Source organism: Eumetopias jubatus, unplaced genomic scaffold (assembly GCF_037043125.1).
Source record: "Eumetopias jubatus isolate StellerSeaLion01/CBP00866 unplaced genomic scaffold, mEumJub1_p1.0 scaffold_17, whole genome shotgun sequence".
Lineage (NCBI taxonomy): Eukaryota > Metazoa > Chordata > Mammalia > Carnivora > Otariidae > Eumetopias > Eumetopias jubatus.
Window position 1 is genome coordinate 31,858,443 of NW_028274823.1, and position 21,661 is coordinate 31,880,103.

Consider the following 21,661-nt stretch of genomic DNA (forward strand, 5'->3'; position numbering starts at 1 on the left):
TTGTATATAACATGCTTCACCCAATGGCTGGCACAGAGGAGCTTCATGAGAGCTTCCCAGACGGAGGGCGTTACTTCCTCCAACTAGAAGAAAGGCAGTAAGAGCTTTCTCTTGCCTTGTAGGCAAGATCCCACGATCTTTTCAGAGGCCTTAGAGAGAAGGTAAATGTGAGCCATGTCCCTTCCTAATTACATATATAATCATACTCCTTTTCTCCTGCATCATTTTATAAGGGTCTGTGTAATTTCTGAGGATGAAAAGTGTGAATCAAGTTTACAGATTTCTAATAGAAAAAGAGTAGCTTTTTAAGGTAAACAAGACTTTACCTTACTCAAAAGGCATAATGGGATTTCAGAATTTGACTTTCCACTCAAGTGGTATTCAGTAACCAGCATCACTGAGCAAGAGCTGTAGACAATAGGAATGGAGAGCTCAGCCAAGATGACCTGCCCACTCCCACACATCAGCTCTCCAACCTAAGATGGAAAACCTAGTAAGATACACCATATTTGGACCAGACTGTGTAAACTGACTGGTTGTCCTAAAGCTCTTATTCTGTCATACAAGGACTTGGGTGATGAGGGACATTTCAAGTTTAATGTTCAAGCTGACCTCACATAAGAGGTATCACTACATCACACAGAGATATTGCACATCACTCCTTTATTATACTGATCTGGAAAAAAGATTTAGTACAGGTACGCTCAAAATGAGTACTGGGCCCGTGGCAGGGCCAAGCAACTGGAACATGATCAGAAACAGATACAGTGAAAGACACACTTGGACATGATCAAGAGGCATCTCACTGCCGTAAAACATTAAGGCAGGGGAGGAGTTCTGAAACACACAGCAGGATGAACTCCTAGGCCTCAGAAGTCAAGGAATTGATCCCACACTGGTGTGAGGAATGGCTTGTTTTTGGATGATCACATGTGGGAATATTTCAACCGCCACTAGAAACCCCAGAAGGGTTTTTGTTTTGTATTTTATATATATATATATATATATATATATACATATACATATACATATATATATATATATACACACACACACACACACATTTTTTTTTTCCTTGTAAAAGTAAATGCAACATGTAAAACATTCAGATTGATCCCAATCTTCTAGAGCCAGCTCTTCTGGGGTCAGAGGGGAAATGATTGTTTTTAATCACCATGCAGGTTACATTCATCTTCCACTGGAATGACTAGAGCCCCCCACCTGACTACAGAATAGTACAGGACTTGCTCCTGGGACCACACATAGGCTCTCCTGCTTCTCACTTGGTCACACCTAGCATGGTTCCTCCCTATCCCCAAATCAAGCAGGTCCTTAGTAATAAAGCAGTAGCAAAAACCCCAGTGTTACTAATTCCCTACTCTTGGGAAAGAGTCTTCTCTCAGCTTGGACTGAGAACTCATGCCCCAGAAGTGCCATTCTGACTAGAATATATGAAGGGAATGGATGCAAGAAATAAAATGGCTAAATGAAATTAGGAGCCACTGGTTCCCATCTGCAGCTAAAACTTAAGATTCCTACAGATGTGGTCAGTGTGACATGTGCAGGGAAGAAGTGCAGAGGAGTGGGATGGGCAAGGAGGGATCCTTGGGAAAGTAGTCTCCCTGCTTGCCTTCACTTTTTGGCCTTGCCCTGGGCAGCCACAGCTTCCATGGCTTTACGCACGGTCTCTTCATCCCCCAGGAACTGCATGGGCTTGATGGGCTTCAAGTTCTTGTCCAATTCATAGACCATGGGAATACCTGTTGGCAGGTTCAGCTCCATGATAGCCTCTTCGGAAAGACCTGAAAATACACACCATGATTAGCCAACCAAGACACAAATGCACATCACCCCTGCAGGTGACAAAGGACTATAGTAGGAATTAAAACAAGACACCCTTTCCGATATTTGTAATAACAGTGATGATCTGTATCATAGATCAGTCACCCAAAGAATGCCAAATACTTATTTCTCAGCCACTGAAAAGCAAGAAAAAAGTATGAAAAGGTGTGTACCACAGATATCTCTCCCAAAGTAGGGTTTGGAAACCCACAGCGAAGCAGGACCATACACATCTCAAATGTCCTATGTAGTCCATCCAGCCTGCCAAAAATCAGCACATCTGCGCCTCGAGGCCTTCAGGTGAAACAATTTAGGATGCAAATTGAGATTCACATGTGAAGTTGTACCAGGTTGTGATTAAGGAGGATTTTATCAGTAGTTTCAAGTGGCAGTCCTAGTCTAAAGGTGAGCATCTCAAATTATAATGTGTATGTGACTCACGTGGGTAAGATGCGGCTTCTGCATCAGGTCTGAAGGGGGACCGGAAGCTCTGCATATATAATAAGCACCCAACGAGTCTATCTACGATGCTTGGAGGCAACAAGGGTAGAGGGTGACTAGGAGTCAATCTGGACTATCTCCAAGGCGCTCCATATGTCTGGCCTTTTCCTAAAGGTCTCCTTTGCATGAATTAAGTCCCTGATTGGTGGCAATTTTGCTGTATCCCTCCTTGAGGGTTCCCCTGAAAAATATACATACCCTCCAGATGCTTGACAATGCCTCGAAGGCTGTTGCCATGTGCTGCAATCAGTACTCGTTTCCCCTCCTTGATCTGGGGAACTATTTCTTCATTCCAAAAGGGCAGAGCTCTGGCAATTGTGTCCTTCAGACTTTCACAGGAGGGTAGCTGATCTTCAGTGAGATCTGCATACCTTCGATCCTAAACAACAAAAAAAACCCCAAACTCACCAATTAGTAGTAGTTGCATCTGTTCTGCCCACTCCTCATCCCCTAAGTCAAAGTGATGCATGAAAGTCTCTCACCAGGGCACAGAATGGAGCTGAGAGCTTGGCAAAGGGGGTAATTATTATCTTGCTGCTCTTCCTACCACCATTACCCACTAATTGGGAAGATTAACTATTCAAAAGAAACTTAGAAAAGGCAGCAAAAAAGGTAGGCACAAAGCTCTTCCCAATTCACTTAATCTTGCACTTGGCTTAGGAAGGCCCTACAACTATGGATGGGTTTTAGTATATGTGCTGCCAAAGCGAGCACATATGGATGGGTTTTATAAAGTATGTCAGCAAAGACAGAAAAAAGGATAGGGCGCCTGGGTGACTCAGTCGGTTAGGCAACTGCCTTCGGCTCAGGTCATGATCCCAGGGTCCTGGGATCAAGTCCCGCACCGGGCTCCCTGCTCTGTGGGGAGACTGCTTCTCCCTCTCCTCCCCACTTGTGCTATCTCTCTCTCAAATAAATAAAATCTAAAAAAAAATTTTAAATAACTACCAGCTCTATCTTTTAACAAGTGAAGGTCATTCCTTGGAGAAGGGGAACTAAACAATTAAACTAAAACAATTAACAATTTGTCATAAATTATAAACTCAATGGGACTAGGCAGACACTAATAAAAAGCTAAGAAAGAGTGAGGCCCAGGACCCTAACCTGTGGTCCTAGGTGGAGTGAGCGAAACCCCTATTAGTCCATACCTTACTGATCTTGCTGTAGAAGGGATGGTCGGGTTCCATTGGAGGTGGTGGGACATCATAGGAACGCCTCCAGATCTTCACCTGGGCCTCGCCATGCTTGGCAGCAGTTTCTGCTTTATTCAGGCCAGTCAGACCCCCATAGTGCCGCTCATTGAGGCGCCAAGTCCTCACTACTGGCAGCCACATTTGGTCAATGGCATCCAGCACTGTCCAGAGAGTCCGAATTGCTCTCTTCTGCACCGAGGTGAAGCAGATGTCAAACTCATAGCCAGCATCTGGGAATCACAAGTTCAAAGTGATAAGCTAATCAGGTCCACTCTGGAACCAGAATTTTCTCACATAGAAATTTAACTAGTTTGGGGGCGCCTGGGTGGCTCAGTTGGTTAAGCGACTGCCTTCGGCTCAGGTCATGATCCTGGAGTCCTGGGATTGAGTCCCACATCGGGCTCCCTGCTCAGCAGGGAGTCTGCTTCTCCCTCTGACCCTCTTCCCTCTCGTGCTCTATATCTCTCATTCTCTCAAATAAATAAATAAAATCTTTAAAAAAAAAATTTAGTTTGTATACTCTAGCAGGAAAGAAATATTCCGCCTTCACGGAAGATAAAATTTGTTAATTTATGTTATAGCTGACAACATACCTCCCAGTGGTTCCCCAATAATTCATCTAACTCAAGACCTAAACATATTGTCAAGTAGCTAATCTGTGCCATCTGTGTGGCTTACCCTAAACCCCAGAGTGCTGTGCTTAAGCCCATTTGAAGAACTTATTTCTGCTTCAACTCTTTCAAGAAAAGGATGCTTAAAAACTTGGAATCTCTTAATAAATAATAATAGCTAATATTTATAGAGGGCTTACCATCTGTCAAGCACTGGACTATTTTGTCCGTGTTTTGTCTTCCTAACAATCCTTACAACCCATGCTAGAGGAGTTAAGCAAATCATTCAAGGCTGAAGCTTATACGTGAGAGATTAAAACCCAGGCTGTGTGGGCGCCTGGGTGGCTCAGTTTGTTGAGCGGCTGCCTTCGGCTCAGGTCATGATCTTGGAGTCCCCGGATATCAAGTCCCACCAAGTCCCACATCGGACTCCTTGCTCAGCAGGGAGTCTGCTTCTCCCTCTGACCCTCCCCCCTCTCATGTGCTCTCTCTCAAATAAATAAAATCTTTAAAAAAAAAAAATCAGGCTGTGTGACTCGAAAATCCAACTCATAACCACCATCTCTAGCCCCTGCCGTATTTTCCTAACCCCTAAGAATCTAGATGTTTGTATTTTAGTTAAAATAGTCACTTCTGACCAATAATTACTAATATATTTCAGTCCTAACTGCTTGTCTAGGCGAAATGGATTTTAAACCCCCAACAATGAGGACACGGCAAGAGCTCTTAGAGGATGATGATTAAAACTTCAGTTTGTTGCCTGAAATTATATTTTCACTATGGAGTGGAAATCACATCACAATCTCTTAATCCACAGTTTCTGCTCTAGTGAGGTGCCAGCCTGTACCTACTTAGATGGACGGCTAGACCAAGGTTAGGAGAAGCCACTCCCTGGAGAAAGAGCAAAAAGGGCAAGTGCTGTGCACTGATTCATTTATAAATGAACCTCTCCTCCATACACATACACGGTACTTATTAAGGGGTGGTAATCAAGAGTTACGTTGCCCCAACCAACAGGTTACAATTCATATTTCATGAAATATTATCCCCCCTCCCAATTTAATAAGGAAATAGCCCTTTATGTAGTGTTTTCCTCCATGAGGCTACAAGGCCCTCTTTGAAATTCAGCACAAACTTTCCTGGGTATTGCCTCATATGGAGGCTGCCAACAGTAATTAATGCAATGTGAAGTGAATTCTCCTGCCAGTCATTCGACTGAGAATGAGGCCAGTAAGAACTATGCCGATGGGGGAAGGGAGGATTAATCACCAGGAAACCCATCACTACACTACCCACAAGGGAAAAGATGACAAATCTCATCACTGAGCCTCAGGACAAGTCCTAGTAGACTCCATTACCATCTCCTCCCTAACTCTAAGGGGAGGAATGGCTCCCCAGTAAAAGGCTGAGTCAAGGGAAAGCAACCATCCATTGTGCAAGCCTCATCTCCCATGCTGCACAGCTACCGGCTGTTTCACTCCAGATCTTTCCACTCGCAATCCCGTTGGATATTCAAATTAAGTCCCCAAGGAGAAAAGTAGTTCGCCTCAGGGCACTTAACAGAGAACTCTAAGGCCTCTTCCTTTAACTTGCCCATTAGATAAAACACATAGACTAGGACACTCCCATGGGTGGAGTAAATGGTGTGGTGTGGACCTCATTCCCCCCTGCCCCCGAGGTAAGACTGCATGGGGAAACTCAGTTCTCACTAGCTTCCTCCTGAAACGTTTCAAGAGTTTAAAAACCCTACTATGATTTAAAGCTCTGAAGAATTTAATATATTTATTTTAGGTTTCTTACATTACTCATGATGGTCTTCACCATTCAGATTTCTGCTTTTAGTCTTTTTTAGTATCATTTGTGATGCCCATAACATATTCATATTAAGATTTTAAATGAGATTTTTCTAACTAATGCTACCAACATTTACTTAAAAACTGAAATGGGGGGTGCCTGGTTCGCTTAGTCACAAGAGCATCTGACTCTTGATCTCGGGGTTATGGAGTTTGAGCCCCACACTGGTGTAGAGATTACTAAAAATAAACTTTAAAAAAACTGAAATAGGGGCGCCTGGGTGGCTCAGTTGGTTAAGCAACTGCCTTCGGCTCAGGTCATGATCCTGGAGTCCTGGGATCGAGTCCCGCCCGCATCGGGCTCCCTGGTCAGCAGGGAGTCCGCTTCTCCCTCTGACCCTCTTCCCTCTCGTGCTCTATCTCATTCTCTCTCTCAAATAAATAAATAAAATCTTAAAAAAAAACTGAAATAGGGTCTGTTAAAGAGAAATTACAAGTTTGACCATTTGATCAGTCTTTAGTGTACAGCTGCAATTATCTTTGTCCTGGGCTAGTCCTCAGCAAACCACCACAGACTCATACAGTTCTTCCTGCCAGACAGGAGAGAAAATGGCCTCCTTTACCAGCACTTTCCCTTTCCCAGCCTCTCCTAATGTAAGTCTCACCAGCATTCACACACATAGCCAGCAGGATTACATTTCCCACACTTTCCAAACCTTTGCTTCATTTCAAAGGACCTAGAGTGAAGGCAAGAGGCCAGAGTAACCTGGGCACCTGGGTGGCTCAAGTTGGTTAAGCGACTGCCTTCGGCTCAGGTCATGATCCTGGAGTCCCTGGATCGAGTCCCGCATCGGGCTCCCTGCTCAGCAGGGAGTCGGCTTCTCCCTCTTACCCTACCCCCATCTCATGTGCTTTCTCTTTCTCTCATTCTCTCTCTCTCTCAAATAAATAAAATCTTAAAAAAAAAAAAAAGCAGCAGCTAGAGTAACCTGAGGCCAAATACCTCTTCCATATCAGGCATCAATGACCCTTTTAAAGGGTTGCTTCTCTGTCCAGAGGTTAGAAGGGAGCAGGGCGGGATCTGCCCTAATCATCAATGGAAGCACCTTCTCCCATCCAAGTACTAACCAGGCCCGACCCTGCTTAGCTTCCCAGATCAGACGAGATCGGGCGCGTTCACCTTCTCAGACCAGAGAGATTCTCCAGGTTGCGGACAGCTAAGAATGCCTCCTTATAAAAAGCATTCCAAAACCACAGAAAGCTATTCCCCCCCACAGCGGGGCAAGCCGGGGTAGGCGAGTTTATCTCACTGCCACTTCCACCTTTGCCCAGCATCTACCTGTTACTCAACCCTGAACTGGAACAAGCGAGATGGACTAGGAATAAAAAGATACGACCTTGAACAAGTCATCTATGCAATCCTTACTTTTCCCAACTATAAGAGAGGGCCAGGGAGGGATAGAAAAGAGGGGGATAAAAATCGTCTACTTTATGGAATCGTGCACAGGATCAATTAAAATCCTTCATTCATTCATTCAATTACATTTGAAAATAGATTTTGGACACAGGATTTGTGGGATGCTGCTTAACGGCAAAGGCCTGCATAAGCACGTGGGCTTCTGAGGCCCGCTGGGTCCCCCCCCCAGTGCCGCGATACTCCCCCACAGCCGGGGACAAGCGTGTGGCCTGACGCTTCACTAGGATCCGCAGCGACCTCCTGAAAAGGCTTGGTCACGGCTGCTGGAAGACACCGGGCATCCAATGTAAAAACCCGTCCCCGAGTTACTAAATGCTCAGACTAAAAAATGGGAGAATTTCGCAAGGTGGTGCCCTGGAGAATGCAGTGGGTTAAGGGACGACCGCCCCCGGTCCTCTTCCTGGGGCGGCCCCTCACTCCATTGGATGACCTTGAGCAAGTCGACCCCCCCCAATCTGGGCCCATTTTGTCAATTGCAAAATAAATTGCTGGAGAGCTGAAGCCCAAGGTCAGCCCTCTCTGGGAGGGCAAGGGGGCGAGCCAGGCGGCCTTCACTGAGCGGCGACCGCCCGGGCCTCCGCAGCCCCCACCCACAGCCCGGCCCGGCCCGCTCCGCACCTCGCAGCGCCTGCCCGCCGCGCTTCGCCTCCTCGTGCCCGGCCGGGCTCAGGTCGGCGTCGTACCAGCCGCTGAAGCGGTTCTCCAGGTTCCAAGTGCTCTCGCCGTGCCGGATCAGAACCAGCTTGTATGCGGCCATGGCGGCGGCTCCGGGTGCGACACAGACTGAGACTAGCCGAGATTCTGGAGTCGCTGCCCGGCCCCAGCCGCGCCTGCGCCCTCGCACCCTACCGCCGGGCTCCCGCGCACTTGGTCGCCCAAATCTTTCCACTCGCTGGAGGCCGCCCTCCTCCCGCCGGGCGTGCGCATGCGCCCCCGTGCCAGCGTTGCGGCCGCCGGGGGGGAGGGGCGCGCTCGAGGGCGCCAGAGCGCATGCGGTCTCGGCCGCCGGCCCCTCGTCTGCCGCGGCGGTCACGGAGCGCACGTAAGCGCCGAAAGGCGGCGGGACTTTCGGGCAGCGCCGGGGTGGGCGTGCCCGCGGTGGCGTTCGAGAACGTTTCTGCGCTTCTAGTGTTGCTGTTATTCATAAGCCGTTTGTCGTAATAAAGTGACCGTTATCATTTGAACCGCCCTTAGCTGCGCCAGGTCACTTTTCCATCCGTACGCAGAGTTTGATTCACACACCTGTGCTCGAATCGTCACTCTTCCATTTTATTGCTTTGCATCTTTGGGCCGGTCGCTTAACCTCGCCCAGCCTCATTTGTGAATGGTCATAATAAATGCTAAGCTGGTGCCTATCTACCTGGAAGGTGCTCAGTCAATAGCCACTACCAGTGCTCTCTCTTTTTAGTGGATACTCATTTCCTATTGTGCACGTAAGAGAGCTGGCTCTGACTGCGGGCTCCAAAGTCCTGCTCTTTATAGAAACACGGGGCTGTTTATCCCACCTCTTCGGGTGTCTCTCAGCCTCTAGTCGGTGCCTCCTGGTCCTCCAACAGTGACGCAAACTCTGGACCCCTTCAAACATTCCAGAAAGAGGAGAGTCACTGCCTGTTCCTCCCCTACACCCAATCAGCAGTTTAATATCTGCTTATCTGGACAGCTCTCTGACGCCTTTGGCGCTGACTCCTGGTTTATTTCAAACTAGCCACTGTATTGAGCCAAACCGGGAGTCAGTCAGTGGGCTAGGGCCAAAGATGGGCTGAATGTGTTTTCTGCCCTTCACAGCAAGTGGAGTGCAAATAAGACCCACATATAAACAGCTAACAATGAAATTGTGCTGTGTGCTGTATTTAACAGATTCTAGAAAAGTTTTTAAGATGTTCTCAAAAAAAAAAAAACTATGTACCAGACAGTGTTATAAGTGCTTTACAAACATTAACTCAGTTAATCCTCATATCCTCATACTGATCCTATGAGGTGGGTATTATATTTCCTTATTTACTGATGAGGAAAATGAGGGATGAAGTAAACTGCCTAAGGTTACAGGACTCAGGATTCAAGCTGAGACTGGCTTCCAAATCCCCATCCAAATTCACAGCTCGGAAATGGAGGAGAAACCAAGACTCAAACCCAGGCAGTCCCAGGGCCTAGGGTGCCCTCTAACCACAATGCACCACCTGGGAGAAGATGGAATTCAGTGACCAGAGAGATGACCAGAGTGAGGTCCAGCACTAAAACTACACCCAGAGCTCACAGAATCCCAGCGCTACAAAGCGAGAACTGCCTTGGAAGGCCTTCAGTTCAAGCTTCCAGCATGGCCCACGTGGGGATCCTTGAAAGAATCCGTCTATGCAGGTTCTCCTTCTGCTTGCTCCTAGTGCTTGGTCATCCCAGCCTGATACCCAGGCCCTCTCAGGGAGAGCTTTTCCAGCCTTAACCTTGGCTTCTCAGACTGGACTTTTTGTCCCCCTGCCTTGGCCCTAATCCATACTCCCAGTCATGGCTCCTGCCATGTCCCTTTCTCCTCCCCCTGCTCTCTGCTTCAAGATTTCTGTGCTCTAGTCTAGATGAGGTCTCCCATTTATGCACTAAGTAGGAAGTATAAGTGGGAAGAAACCTGAGTTCAAATATGTCTCTGTTTCTGATTACCCATGGGACCTAAGATGGGTCACTCAACTTCTCATCCTCATTTTCCCCATCTGTAAACTGGGTTAACAATCATATTCATAGCCACCTAAAATGCTGTTGTGAGGAATAAGTGAGATCATGCATGGGAAGCGCTTAGCACTGTGCCTAGCAAATAGTCGTAATAATAACAATAAGTACATTACTAACATTAATAACAAATGTTACTAGCAGTGTGATCAAGAAGGCAAAAAGATTTAATGAAGAGCACCAATTCAAAGGGTATGAGCCTGGGGGTCCATGAGCAGATTTCCCTTCTAGCAGGATGCCTGGTAGGGGACGGTTTACCCACTGGGATTGGAACTGGCAGATAAGTAGGATACTTTGGGTATCTAAGGCATCTGTACCACCAGCCTTGGGAAAGAGCCTGGGAATCCTGTTTTATTCCTTTACCAACCCCCTCTGCCTCCAGAAGGCATCTCTCATTTCCTTGGAATCCTGGGGAACTCTGATAACTTTATGCACCCCATTTACAGGATATTTTCCTTAACTCATCAGAAGTTTTTTAGGTAGGCCTCAGATCAACTCAACTAGAAACTCCTTGAGGACGGACACCACACCTTAAGTATTTTATACACCCCCCCACACACACACACACACATGCACTTAGCATGATGCCTTTGCCCTTGGTAGACTCTCTTGAGTGTCCCTGAGTGTCAGGGCTGGGAGAGACCTTGAAAATCCTCCACTGCAACCCCCCACCTCCTGCTACCCCCAGTTCACACGTAACAGAAGAGGAAAGTGAAGTGAACCATTCAAAAAGAGCAGGAGATGAGCAGGGGAGCAGGTTTATCAGGGAGAAATCAGAGGTGATCCCCGGGGAAGGGCCCCTAAGTTGGGGCTTGCTGTGTCAGGAAGTGAGGCAGGAGCCTGGAGGGATCCGGACAGTGGGAGAGTGAGGGGAATGAGAAGCACTGTGGGAAGACCGGAAGGCTTGCTTTGCAGCCAGAAGCCAGAATTCCTGGACAGAGATGGGGATTCACTCAGCTTTAATCACAAATCTGGGAAGAAGCTTAGAGCCTATCAAACCACAGAGATTTCCCAAATGTCAGTCAAAGGTAAGGATAAATCAGTAGCGTTTGTCCTCAACTTTTTTTTTTTTTAACCTTAGTTGTTATCTCTACTGAGCAGACAACACAGAGACATTTGTCAGGGTTGATTCCTGGGCCCTTCTGAAGAACCGCGTGGATACAGGAGAGAATTCATACATCCCAAGAACAAAACAGGAGTGAGGGGCTGATTGCAGCTGGGGTCCAGCTAGAGGAGCAACCTGAGGGACCTACTTCACAGTTCCTAACCAGGTCACTGCCCTCGCTTTTTTGCCCTGCAGGGGGCAACTGTGGCCAGTTAGGACCCTGTTCCCGCCTGGAGTGTGGGGGTGGGGATCTGTGCTCCAGACTCTTCTCAGATGTCATCTCCTGGGCCAGGGGCAGTCATTAATAACAAACCGTCACCTCCACCTGAGGCCTCCAGCCAGCCTCAAAATTCCAAACTCTTAGGGCAGCCCAGTGCTTTAATTCCCCAGGCCTAGGGAAAATCTCAGGAACAGCTTTCAACCAACCAGCTTATTGGTTAAGTTGTTACAAAAATTCAGATAAGGATCATCAGTAGGCACAGCCCTATTACCCTCCACTGTTCATTAAAACAATAAAGGCCCCTCTCAGCTTTCCCTCCCCACTTATTTTGTCCACAGAAGTATCACTCCGTTATCAAGCGCCGAACATTCAGTGGAGGGCCCGATTTAGAATCGAAGTGAGGCAAACCAAGTTCTCTACAGGGGCAGCTGCTGTTTGACCCACAGGGGTCCCCGGCAGGACACCCCAGGTCCTTACTTGTGGAACATCTTGTGACTTCATGGCCTGCTGTTCGGATGTGTCAGCTCAGCTGCTATCTGAGGAAGACAGGATTTCTGTCTCAGAGAGTGAGCCCAGGTGATCGTAGCTCATGCCTCAGGACTCTGGGCTTGGAAGAAAGGAAGAGTGCTTCAAGGAGGCCCGAAAGTCCCGCTCCAGCCCTCTGCAGTCGCCATCTGAGAATCAACAGCAGGAAGGAGTGTGGCTGGAAAAGAGAGAGGCCAGCGCTACTGTGGACTTGTGGCTTCCTACAACTCCCCTGACAACACCCTTCCTTCTGTCCTCAAAACCCAGCCTCCGACTTGAGTGTCTGGCCCAGCGATAGTACAAGCCCTTCTTTCTGGATTCTGGAACTCTTCTGGTCTCTAAAAAGAAACCACCAACCACTGGGGGGAGGGGGTGCCCTCTGCCTCTAGGCCCTGCGTGTCATAACTACGATGATTAAACTGCTCAAAGCGGGGCAATAAGCAAACCTTTTTGACCCCTCTACTTTCCTTCACATAGAACTGTTTTCCTACTCTATTTCTTTGGATGAAATTTTAAGTACAAAACAGGCAGACACTTTGTTATTTGGGAATAGTTCACATTAAGTTTAGTGAAGGACTGAGAGATTAGTCGTATGAGTTAGGACAGGATCTCTGAGAAGCAGTTGCCCAGACAGGATTTGCATAAAATGTATTAGGGGAAATGCCTGAGACAGGAAATGGGGAGGTGATAGAGTAGGTGTGACCCAAGTAAAGGAAGAAGGAAAAGAAGATTGGGTAGGTGGAAGCATCTGGACTGCGGTATGTTTCTGAGGAAATTCAGGAAGGCTGTTGAGGAATCCTGGAGCCAAGATCACTCTTCAGAGCAGGCCTTGCCTTTGCATCCTTGACGTAGGGATACTAAGTCAGGGCTGGACAGCCCGTGGGCAGCGTGACCTCTGTCTGAATGCTGTGAGGGGTTTCAGAGTAACACAGCTGGGGCCCTGGGTCAACCAGCTGTATGAGATCGGGGAGATAAAGTCTCATGGTCGTGCACGTACATTCAATAAATTTGTCAGAAATGTGTTGGGTTTTTTTTTAAGATTTTACTTATTTATTTGACAGAGACAGCAAGAGAGGGAACACAAGCAGGGGGAGTGGGAGAGGGAGAAGCAGGCTTCCTGCGGAGCAGGGAGCCCGATGCGGGGCTCGATCCCAGGACTCTGGGACCCTGACCTGGGCCGAAGGCAGATGCCCAACGACTGAGCCACCCAGGCGCCCCAAGTCAGAAATATTTTCATGTCTGCACTTAGTGACTACTTACTGACTAACTGAGGAAAGTTATCAAAGGGGCCTGTCAGCCAATGGCAAGGTGGTTGGCCAGGTTTCCAATATGCCTGCTAAGGATTTTGCTGGGGGTAGAGCAGGGGAGCTGGTGGCTGTCATATATCTGAGTGCAGTGGAGGAAATGCCTGTCTCCCGGAGGTGACAACATGAGCCAGCTCAGGGTTGTCCAGCCTAAGAAATGTGGACAAGAAAGAACAACAATCAGAAACCCACATGAGTTTCTCAAATGGTTAAACATGGAGTTACCCTATGATGCAGCAATTTCATTCCTAGGTGTATACTCAAGAGAAAGCAAATATCCACACAAAAACTCAAACACAAATGTTTATAAGAGCATTATTCACGAAAGCCAAAATGTGGAAACAACCCGAGTGTCCATCAGCTGATGAATGGATAAACAATATGCAGTATATCCATACTGTGGAATATTCAACCATAAAAAGGAATAAAACCCTGATACGTGCTGCCTGGATGTACCTTGAAAATCGTACGCTAAGTAAAGAAGTCAAAAGATGACATAATATATGATTCCATTTCTATGAAATGTCCAGAAGAGGTAAACCTATGGAGACTGAAAGTAGATTTCGTGCTTGCCTGGTGCTGGAAAGTTGAGGGCTGCTAAATAAGGGACATGGAGTTTCTCTGTGAGGTGATGAAATGTTCTAAAATTGGCTGTGGTGATGGTTACACATAACCGTGAAGTGAACTAAAAACATTAAATTGTGCAATTTAAATGGGTGAAGTAGATGGTATGTGAATTATAGCTCAATAAAGCTGCTTTAAAAAATCTGTGAGAGCCTAGCCACCAAGAGCCATGTCCCGAGGGCAGGGAGAGGGTATGGGGGGAGAGCCTGGGGACACTGACGAAGCTGCTGAGCGGCAGGAAACAGCCATCTTCTTTTCCCGCCAGTCTTCATGCAGCTCCCGATCTCCTCAGGCAGCTCCAGCGGTGCTCCTCTGGGTGTGGTTGGGCAGGCGCAAGTGGTTCTTGCTGAACCAACTGAGAGACGTGAAGGAGGGACGAAGGCTAGGTCTTGGTGGCAACAGGGACAAAAACTTGGAGGTCTAGCCTCACGGCCCAAACTCTGTCTCCAGGTACCTCACATCTCCTTCCTGACAGGTGACTGGAAGTCAGGTGCGTAGGTCCCATTTCTGACTTCATATGCCACCCCAGGCGAGGGCCTTCCTGGCTGTGCAACTAGTTTTTCTCAGAACACCCAGCCCAAGACTTTGGAGGGAGGTGACAGACACCAGACCTTCCTGCCACAGCCTGGACCAGGCAGTGGCCTCACCCCAGACAGTCTCTAAATCCTCTGGAGATCTATCCCCTTGAGCAAACATGGTCACTGGTAAAGTGAAATGCTGTTGGGAGGGTAAATGGTCTGAGTTAGCCGTCACTTGAGGGGAAAAAAGAAGTTCTCATTTTCTAAAGATTGTCCTGTTGCCATGGCAACGAGGAACCACCACAAAGGGTTTTAAACCATCTAATCGATGACAGTTCATCTCTCTTTTACTGAACAATGACAATTTGCCTCAGTGACCAGACTTCTGTAAGCCAGCCAATCAGCAACAGCCACACTCTGCATCACCAACCCATCCCTAAACTCCACCTCGTCTAAGTGTGTCCATCACTGACCTTCACACCTCCCAGCACCTTATAGAAGACCCCTGTTCCCCTCAAAGAGATCGCAACCGATAGGCATTGCTCTGCTCTCTGGAAGTAATAGATGCAGCTCTTGTTTCAGATATTGAGAGTGGGGTCTCTTCCATAGACACGCTCATGTTCTGGAATATCCCCTTCCTGGGAGTAATTTATCCTCACTTCCAAGGCCATTGCTCCAGTGTTGTTGGTGAATTAGAAAAAGGCCAACTAATCCGGTCACTTATCTTGGTTTTACAGGCTAACTTCCTGCAGTTTGGGAGCCCTGTGAGCCACAGGGCAGTAAATAGATGTGGCCTGATGTGCTTGGTTCAGTCTGTCCTGCAACGGGACTTTCTCAACTATAGAGCTGGAATACAAGGGTTCTTGGAAAAGATTGCCTCTGCTTTCCTGAGAAAGGGTGATAGTTTGGTTGAGTCAGTCTCACAAGGGTTTTGTGTAACCTGAGAACTGTCTAGAGGCCTGTGCCCATTTTGAAGAATCCAGGATTATGGTTAAATTTAGTAAAACTTTTAACTTGTAACCTTATCTGGCGAGAGAAAATAAAATTCTTTAAACAAAAAAAAAAAAATGGAAAAAGGCCAACTCCTCTAGACAAGGCCCAGTGAAGACTGGATTTCAAACCCCTCAGCTGGGAAATGAAGCCGTCCACAGTCTGCATAACTGTATACAGCAACCCTGCTCACCCCTCATACCTGGTCAGCAGTGAGTGCTGCTCATTCTACCTCCTAAATACAGTTTCCAATCTCTCGCCTCCTCTTTACCCCACTGCCACCGTCTTAGTGTCAGGCCACAGCGTTTCTCGTCTGAACTGGTGCGGTAGTCTCTAACTAGCATCCATGACTCCAGTCTTGGAATCAGGAAGTGACCCTCACCGGACACTGAATCTGCACCTTGATCTTGGGCATCCCAGCCTCGAGAACTGTGAAGAACAAATTTCTGTTGTTTATAAACAGCCCAAACAGACCAGGACAGTCCCCTTACCCCAAAGTTGTCCCTGACTCTCCTCCTAGGCCCGACCACTCCCTGCCAGGCCCCCGGGCAGAGCTAGATGATTGCCCTGCTTATCACCCCCCAGCTGCCTTTGCTGAGTCTCCAATCAGCCTGGGAGCGCTGCGCGGGAGAGCAAGGCTACTTTCATCTCTTTGTAACCCGTCGTGAAGGATGGGACCTGGGACAAAGTAAGTTACAATTCCAACTCCACCATTTAATGCTTTTGAGAACTTAAGCAAGTTACTTGACTTTCCCCAGCTTTCGTTTTGCGGTCTGTGAAGCGTGGCTAACAATGGCACGTACTTGGCACCTTCCAGGAACAGGAGGCCAGGGATGGAGGCCTCATGGGTCTGGGTTCTCAGCTGAGGTAGAGGGAGAAGACTGGGGCTATATCCACAAAGCCCAGAATGGGGTGTAATTACCTCCAGGACTTGTCACCCTTAACCCAGCCTGGGCTTCACGACAATCACAGAAGTGGATTCCTTAACAATAAAAAAAGTAATAATACAGTTTCAAAAAAAAAACAATAGCACCGAATGCACAGCGTGGCTGTGAGGCCCCGGCAGGAGGGCGCACGTGAGGTGCCTGGCCCGGCGCTTGGCTCTGGGAACGCTAATCAACGGCGGGTATCGTCGTTATGACCCTGAAGAGTCCCCGACACAGAGACGTCCGCTAGATATTATCTTCCTCTCCTCCTCTCCGCCACAGTGCCCGGAATACTCAGCAGGAATGTGTATCGGCTGAATAAGTGGAGGACCAGTACTCCTAAAGTACAAGGCCCTTAAGTTATTTTCCCAGATTGCAATGTGCAAAAACTCCCTACTAAAATCCAGACTCTTTATTCCGACCCTCAGGCCCTTCAGGAACTGCTCCCAATCTACCTTGTCAGTTTCACTTTTTGGAAAGTCTCCTACTCATCCAAGATAGCCCTCTGACAGCCACACTGAACCTCTCCTGTGCCTCCGGCTGAGCTCTGCTTATGTCATGTATTCATTTGACAAATAGAAGTATTGCACACCTGCTATGTGCAGACACTGAGGAAGGCTCTGATGGCATAAGAGTAGACCAGACATGGTCCCTGTCCTCAGGGGGGCCAACAGTCAAGGAGGAGGCAGGGAGGGGCGTCTGGGTGGCTCAGTCGGTTAAGCATCCGCCTTCGGCTCAGGTTATGATCTCAGGGTCCTGGGATCGAACCCTGCATCGGGCTCCCTGCTCGGTGGGGAGTCTGCTTGTCCCTCTCTCTCTGCCCATCACCCCCACTCATGCTCTCTCTCTCTCTGCTCTCTCTCTCTCTCAAATAAATAAATAATATTTTTTTTCAAGGAGGAAGCAGGGAAGCAAAATGCAGTTCTATGAATTGAGCTTCAGTGAGCATTCAAGTTCCAAGGCCCTGGAGAGAATTAGATACATCTTCGATTTACAAATGAGAAGACTGAAATGTTTTGTGCTTGTCTCAGCACCAGTAACCTGTAGGTTTCTTTTGTTTGTTTGTTTTTAAGATTTAGTTTTATTTATTTTGAGAGAGAGAGAGAGAGAGAGAGCATGCACACACACGTGCGCACACGCAAGCGGGGGGCAGGGAAGGCGGCAGTGGTGGAGAAGGGGCAGAGGGAGAGGGAAAGAATCCCAAGCATTCTCCACAGAGCACAGAGCGCGGAGCCTGACAGCCATTCCACGACCCCGAGACCATGACCCGAGTGGAAACTAAGAGTAAGACACTCAACCCACTGAGCCACCCAGGTGTCCCTAAGCGACTGCCTTCGGCTCAGGTCATGATCCTGGAGTCCTGGGATCGAGTCCCGCATCGGGCTCCCTGCTCTGCGGGGAGTCTGCTTCTCCCTCTGACCCTCCCCCCTCTCATGTGCTCTCTCTCTCTCAAATAAATAAATAAAATCTTAAAAAAAAAAGAGCAGAATGAGGGCCTTCAAGCATCTTTATGTACTTCCATGTGCTTACTTAACACAGTGTCTTGCGTATAATTAGTGCTCAAGAGATAACTTTTGGGTATGTAACTGAGTTAAGTTGATCAGAACCAATCCTCTCAACACCTGAGATTCAGAGGCTGCTCATGGCCTACCCCGTATCAGTTCCTCCCTTCTACCTTAGCAATAAAACTCCCACTGGGAGGGTGGGGATGGGCTGCAATGTTCCCAACTTAAAAGGCTATAGTTCTCAGCCCCTCTGCACCTAAGTTTGGCCAAATTACTAAATTCTAGCTAATCATATGTGAGCAGAACTGGCTTAAAGGGAGCTGACTTGGCTGGGCATGCCCCTCTTGGCTCTTCCTTGCTTCTATCTTACTGAGTCTGGGCCTCAGCCTGGACTGTGAATGTGATGGTTGGAGCTCCTGCAGCCCATCTTTGGAGCATGAGGTGACACCGAGGATGGAAGGCACACACCATGGAGGGTGGAGCAGAAAAAAGAGAGAAAGCCTAGGACCCTGAGGACTCTATGGAGCCACCATATTAGCCTGGATTTGCCCACCTACCTCCTGACTTGCTGAATGTGAAGAATTAATCCTGTGGGTTTAAGCCACTATCTTGAGGTCTCCATTATAGCCCCTGTACACAATTCATTCCTGCTACAGAGGCCCTGACGAGAATGGGGGGTTGGAAGTAGTAGGTGGGGAAATGCCTAATTTTGCAATAAGAATGAATTTGGGGGCATCAGGATGCCAGGTTAGAGTGGTGATCACATGGTCCCTGCTCACCCACACTCCCTTCTGCCTGTCATGGACACCTGCTGTCAGGTGACAAACAAGGGTGAACTCCGCTTTGGGGGCAGTCCTCTCTTGGAGTAAAAGCACATCTGCCATGCCCAGATTTCAATCCTCTTCACAGTTTGGGGTCCTCTTTAGTACACCAGGCCATCTGCTCATCCCCCCAGACTTAGTCTAGGAAGCAAGCCCTTCTTTTTAAAAGCTCTTCTTCAGCCAAATGGAACATTAATGCCCCAAAAGCTGAGGGACATGCAGGCCTCTGTGACAGTGATGTCCCAGGTATGTGGCTAAATGTTCTGTGCGCACGATCTCATTTTAGCCTCAGAACAGCAGCCCCATTTTCAGGTGAGGAAACTGGCTCATGAAGTTCAGCCACCTGCCCCCAGTCACACCTGGGATGTGGCTCCAAACACAGGCTTGCCTGAGTCCATAGCCGGGGCTTTGACACAGCTCCAGCAGTGAGGACAACCCTCCGAGCAGCTGTAACTCCACCACCTGGGTCGTGATGGGCTGCCCAGGGTGACAAAGCCCGTCTCCCTCTCCCAGAACTTGATCCCTAAGTTAAGCACTCAAACCATCTGCTTCCTCTTGGTGTAGGGCAAGAGCCTAAGCCTCAACTTCCCTTTCCTCCTGCCCAGTGTCGTAACAGATAACAGCCGCACTGATGTAAAAATGGCCTTCCTGTTGGTCTTGGGCTCAGGACTTTGGATGCAACAGCCCTGTTCCTGCCACGTGAGCTTCACAGACAATTTTGAGAGTAATGGTTGCAGAGGGAGCTCCTCTGGTAAGGGCTGAGTCTCTTGGCTTTTGCCCATCGACCAACTGTGTGACTTTGCGGTGTCACTGAAGCCCTTGGAATCACAGTTCCCCAACTGTGAAATGAGGACACTGCTCTGCCTCAGTTAGAGAATAGGTTAGAAGGTGTTTTGGAATTCAAGAAGAGCATTTTGAATAATAATAATAATTAGGTCACATTTATTGCCTTCTCACTAAGTGCCAGGCAGTGTGCTAAGCGCTTTATAGGTATTATCTTATTTAGTTCTCATAAACCCTATGGGTAGGCATTCTTATCCTCATTTTACAGCTGAGGAAAACTAGAAGCCTAGAAAGTAAAGTGACTTGCTGAAGGTCAGACAGCAAGTGGTAGTACTTGGATTCTAACCCAAATGTGAGTGGTTCTTATCAGCCATAAATTGTATGGATTATCATAGAGAAGGCTAATTCCTCTGGGTGGAAGACAATGCTGGAATTCAGGGACAGGGAAGTCAGTCCTTCACCAGAAAGGTGAACCCTAGTTGTGCAGAGTGGGAGAAAGTGTGCTCAAGCCATGTGGCTGCCTTGTGTCCCTTCTCCTGACACCATCTTCTGGAGGAGGCTCTGAGCTGACGCTTCCAGATGGAGGGCACTCCCAGGGAGGAGGTTCATCCAGAGGCTGTACCCGGTTGTGATTTAGCAGACTCAGTTTGGAGGCCAGCAGGTGTCTGCTGACCAGGAAAAGGTTGGGAAGGCTGCCACTAGCCGGGGCCTCTTCATTCTCCCCATCTGATTTGCAAAATTCCAGCCTGCTCAGCCGATATTGCTGCCTCTCTCCAGGGTTTCAGTTTTAACTGGCTGTTGGCAGAACTCCCTCTGGTGGCAAAGGTGCACCACCACAGCCTTCACAAGGTACCACTAACATTTTTGGGAGTTGTATTTTGACATACACATACAATTTCATATTGAATCCTCAGGGTAGCCCAATGGGTTCAGTATTATTATCACCACTTTACAGAATATGAAACGGACACTCAGAGAGGTTAAATCCCTGCCCAGTGTCATGCGGTAAAGTAAGTCCAGACTCTAACCAACACTTTCTAGGTCTTCTCTCAGTGACTGTTCCCACATCTAGACCTCTGAGCACCAGGTTGCTTACAAGTTTCCAAACGTGGCTTCCTCTTCCTCCTCAGGCCACCAGTTCCCTTTTCTCAGCCTTACCACCCAGATCTCAGCCTGCGTCCCAGGAGTGGGCTCGGCCGGCAGGTGGCGTATTGACTCCCATGGCTGGGGGTACAGGGCCCAGAGTCAGCACTGAGTTATCTTCTCAGCAGTGACACCTTCTCACACTAACAGTCTTCGTGCTCTCTTTGCTCTGCATGCCAGGAGCACTTTCTATTTTTATTAAATCAATGAAGAGTAACATATATACAGAAGAGTGCACAAAGTATAAGTGCACAGCTAATGAATTATCACACAGCATAGACATCCATGTAAACTCCCTTCTAATAAAAAATTAGAATATTACCACAAGCCTTGTGTCCACTCTCAGTTACTACCAGCATAGTCACTGCTATCCTGACTTCTAATACTGTAGAATAACAAAGCCTGGTTTTGAATTTCTAATGGGATGTTCTTTTTTTGTGTGTCTGGAGTCTTTTGCTCAACTTAGATCATACAGGCTGTTGCATGTAGCAGTAGTTTGCTTGTTCTCATTACTGTATACAGTTAAATACTATCTTATTTCATTATGTCAATAGTCTACAATCTATTTATCCATTCTGCTGTTGATGGACATTTGGGTCATTTCCAGTATTTGGCTATTATGAACATGATCATATATGTCTTTTATGCATATAAGTATAGATCTCTGTTGAGTATATACTCAGAAGTGAATGGCTGGATTATAGAGAAGGTATACATTAAGTTTTACTAGATACTACCACACAAAAGTGGGTGTATCCGTTGATACTCCCTCCTGTTGCATATGTGGCCAGTGGCTCCACACCCTCACCAACACTTACTATTGTTAGTCTTGCTAATTTTAGCCATTCTGGTGGGTTTGTAGTAGCATTTCATTGTGGTTTTAATTTGCATTTCTCTTTTGATTAACAAGATTGAGCATTTTTCCATTTGTTAATTGGCCATTTGGATATCCAGTTTTGTGAAGTGCCCATTCATGTCTCTTGCCCATTCTTAGTGGATTGTCTGTCTAGTTCTTATTGATTTGTAGGATTTCTTTTCTTTTTTTTTTAAGGTCTTATTTATTTA

At 47.5% G+C, this 21,661-nt stretch overlaps 1 protein-coding gene across 1 annotated transcript; it reads right to left on the reverse strand.

Moving 5' to 3' along the window:
* Positions 1-646: 646 nt before the first annotated feature.
* PGAM1 (phosphoglycerate mutase 1) lies at positions 647-8,268 on the reverse strand. The gene is made up of 4 exons (XM_028098669.2): positions 8,036-8,268; positions 3,492-3,766; positions 2,542-2,722; positions 647-1,802 (listed from the first exon to the last, which is right to left on the reverse strand). The coding sequence occupies exons 1-4, from the start codon at positions 8,172-8,174 to the stop codon at positions 1,633-1,635; spliced, it is 765 nt and encodes a 254-aa protein (XP_027954470.1). The 5' UTR covers positions 8,175-8,268; the 3' UTR covers positions 647-1,632.
* Positions 8,269-21,661: the final 13,393 nt, after the last annotated feature.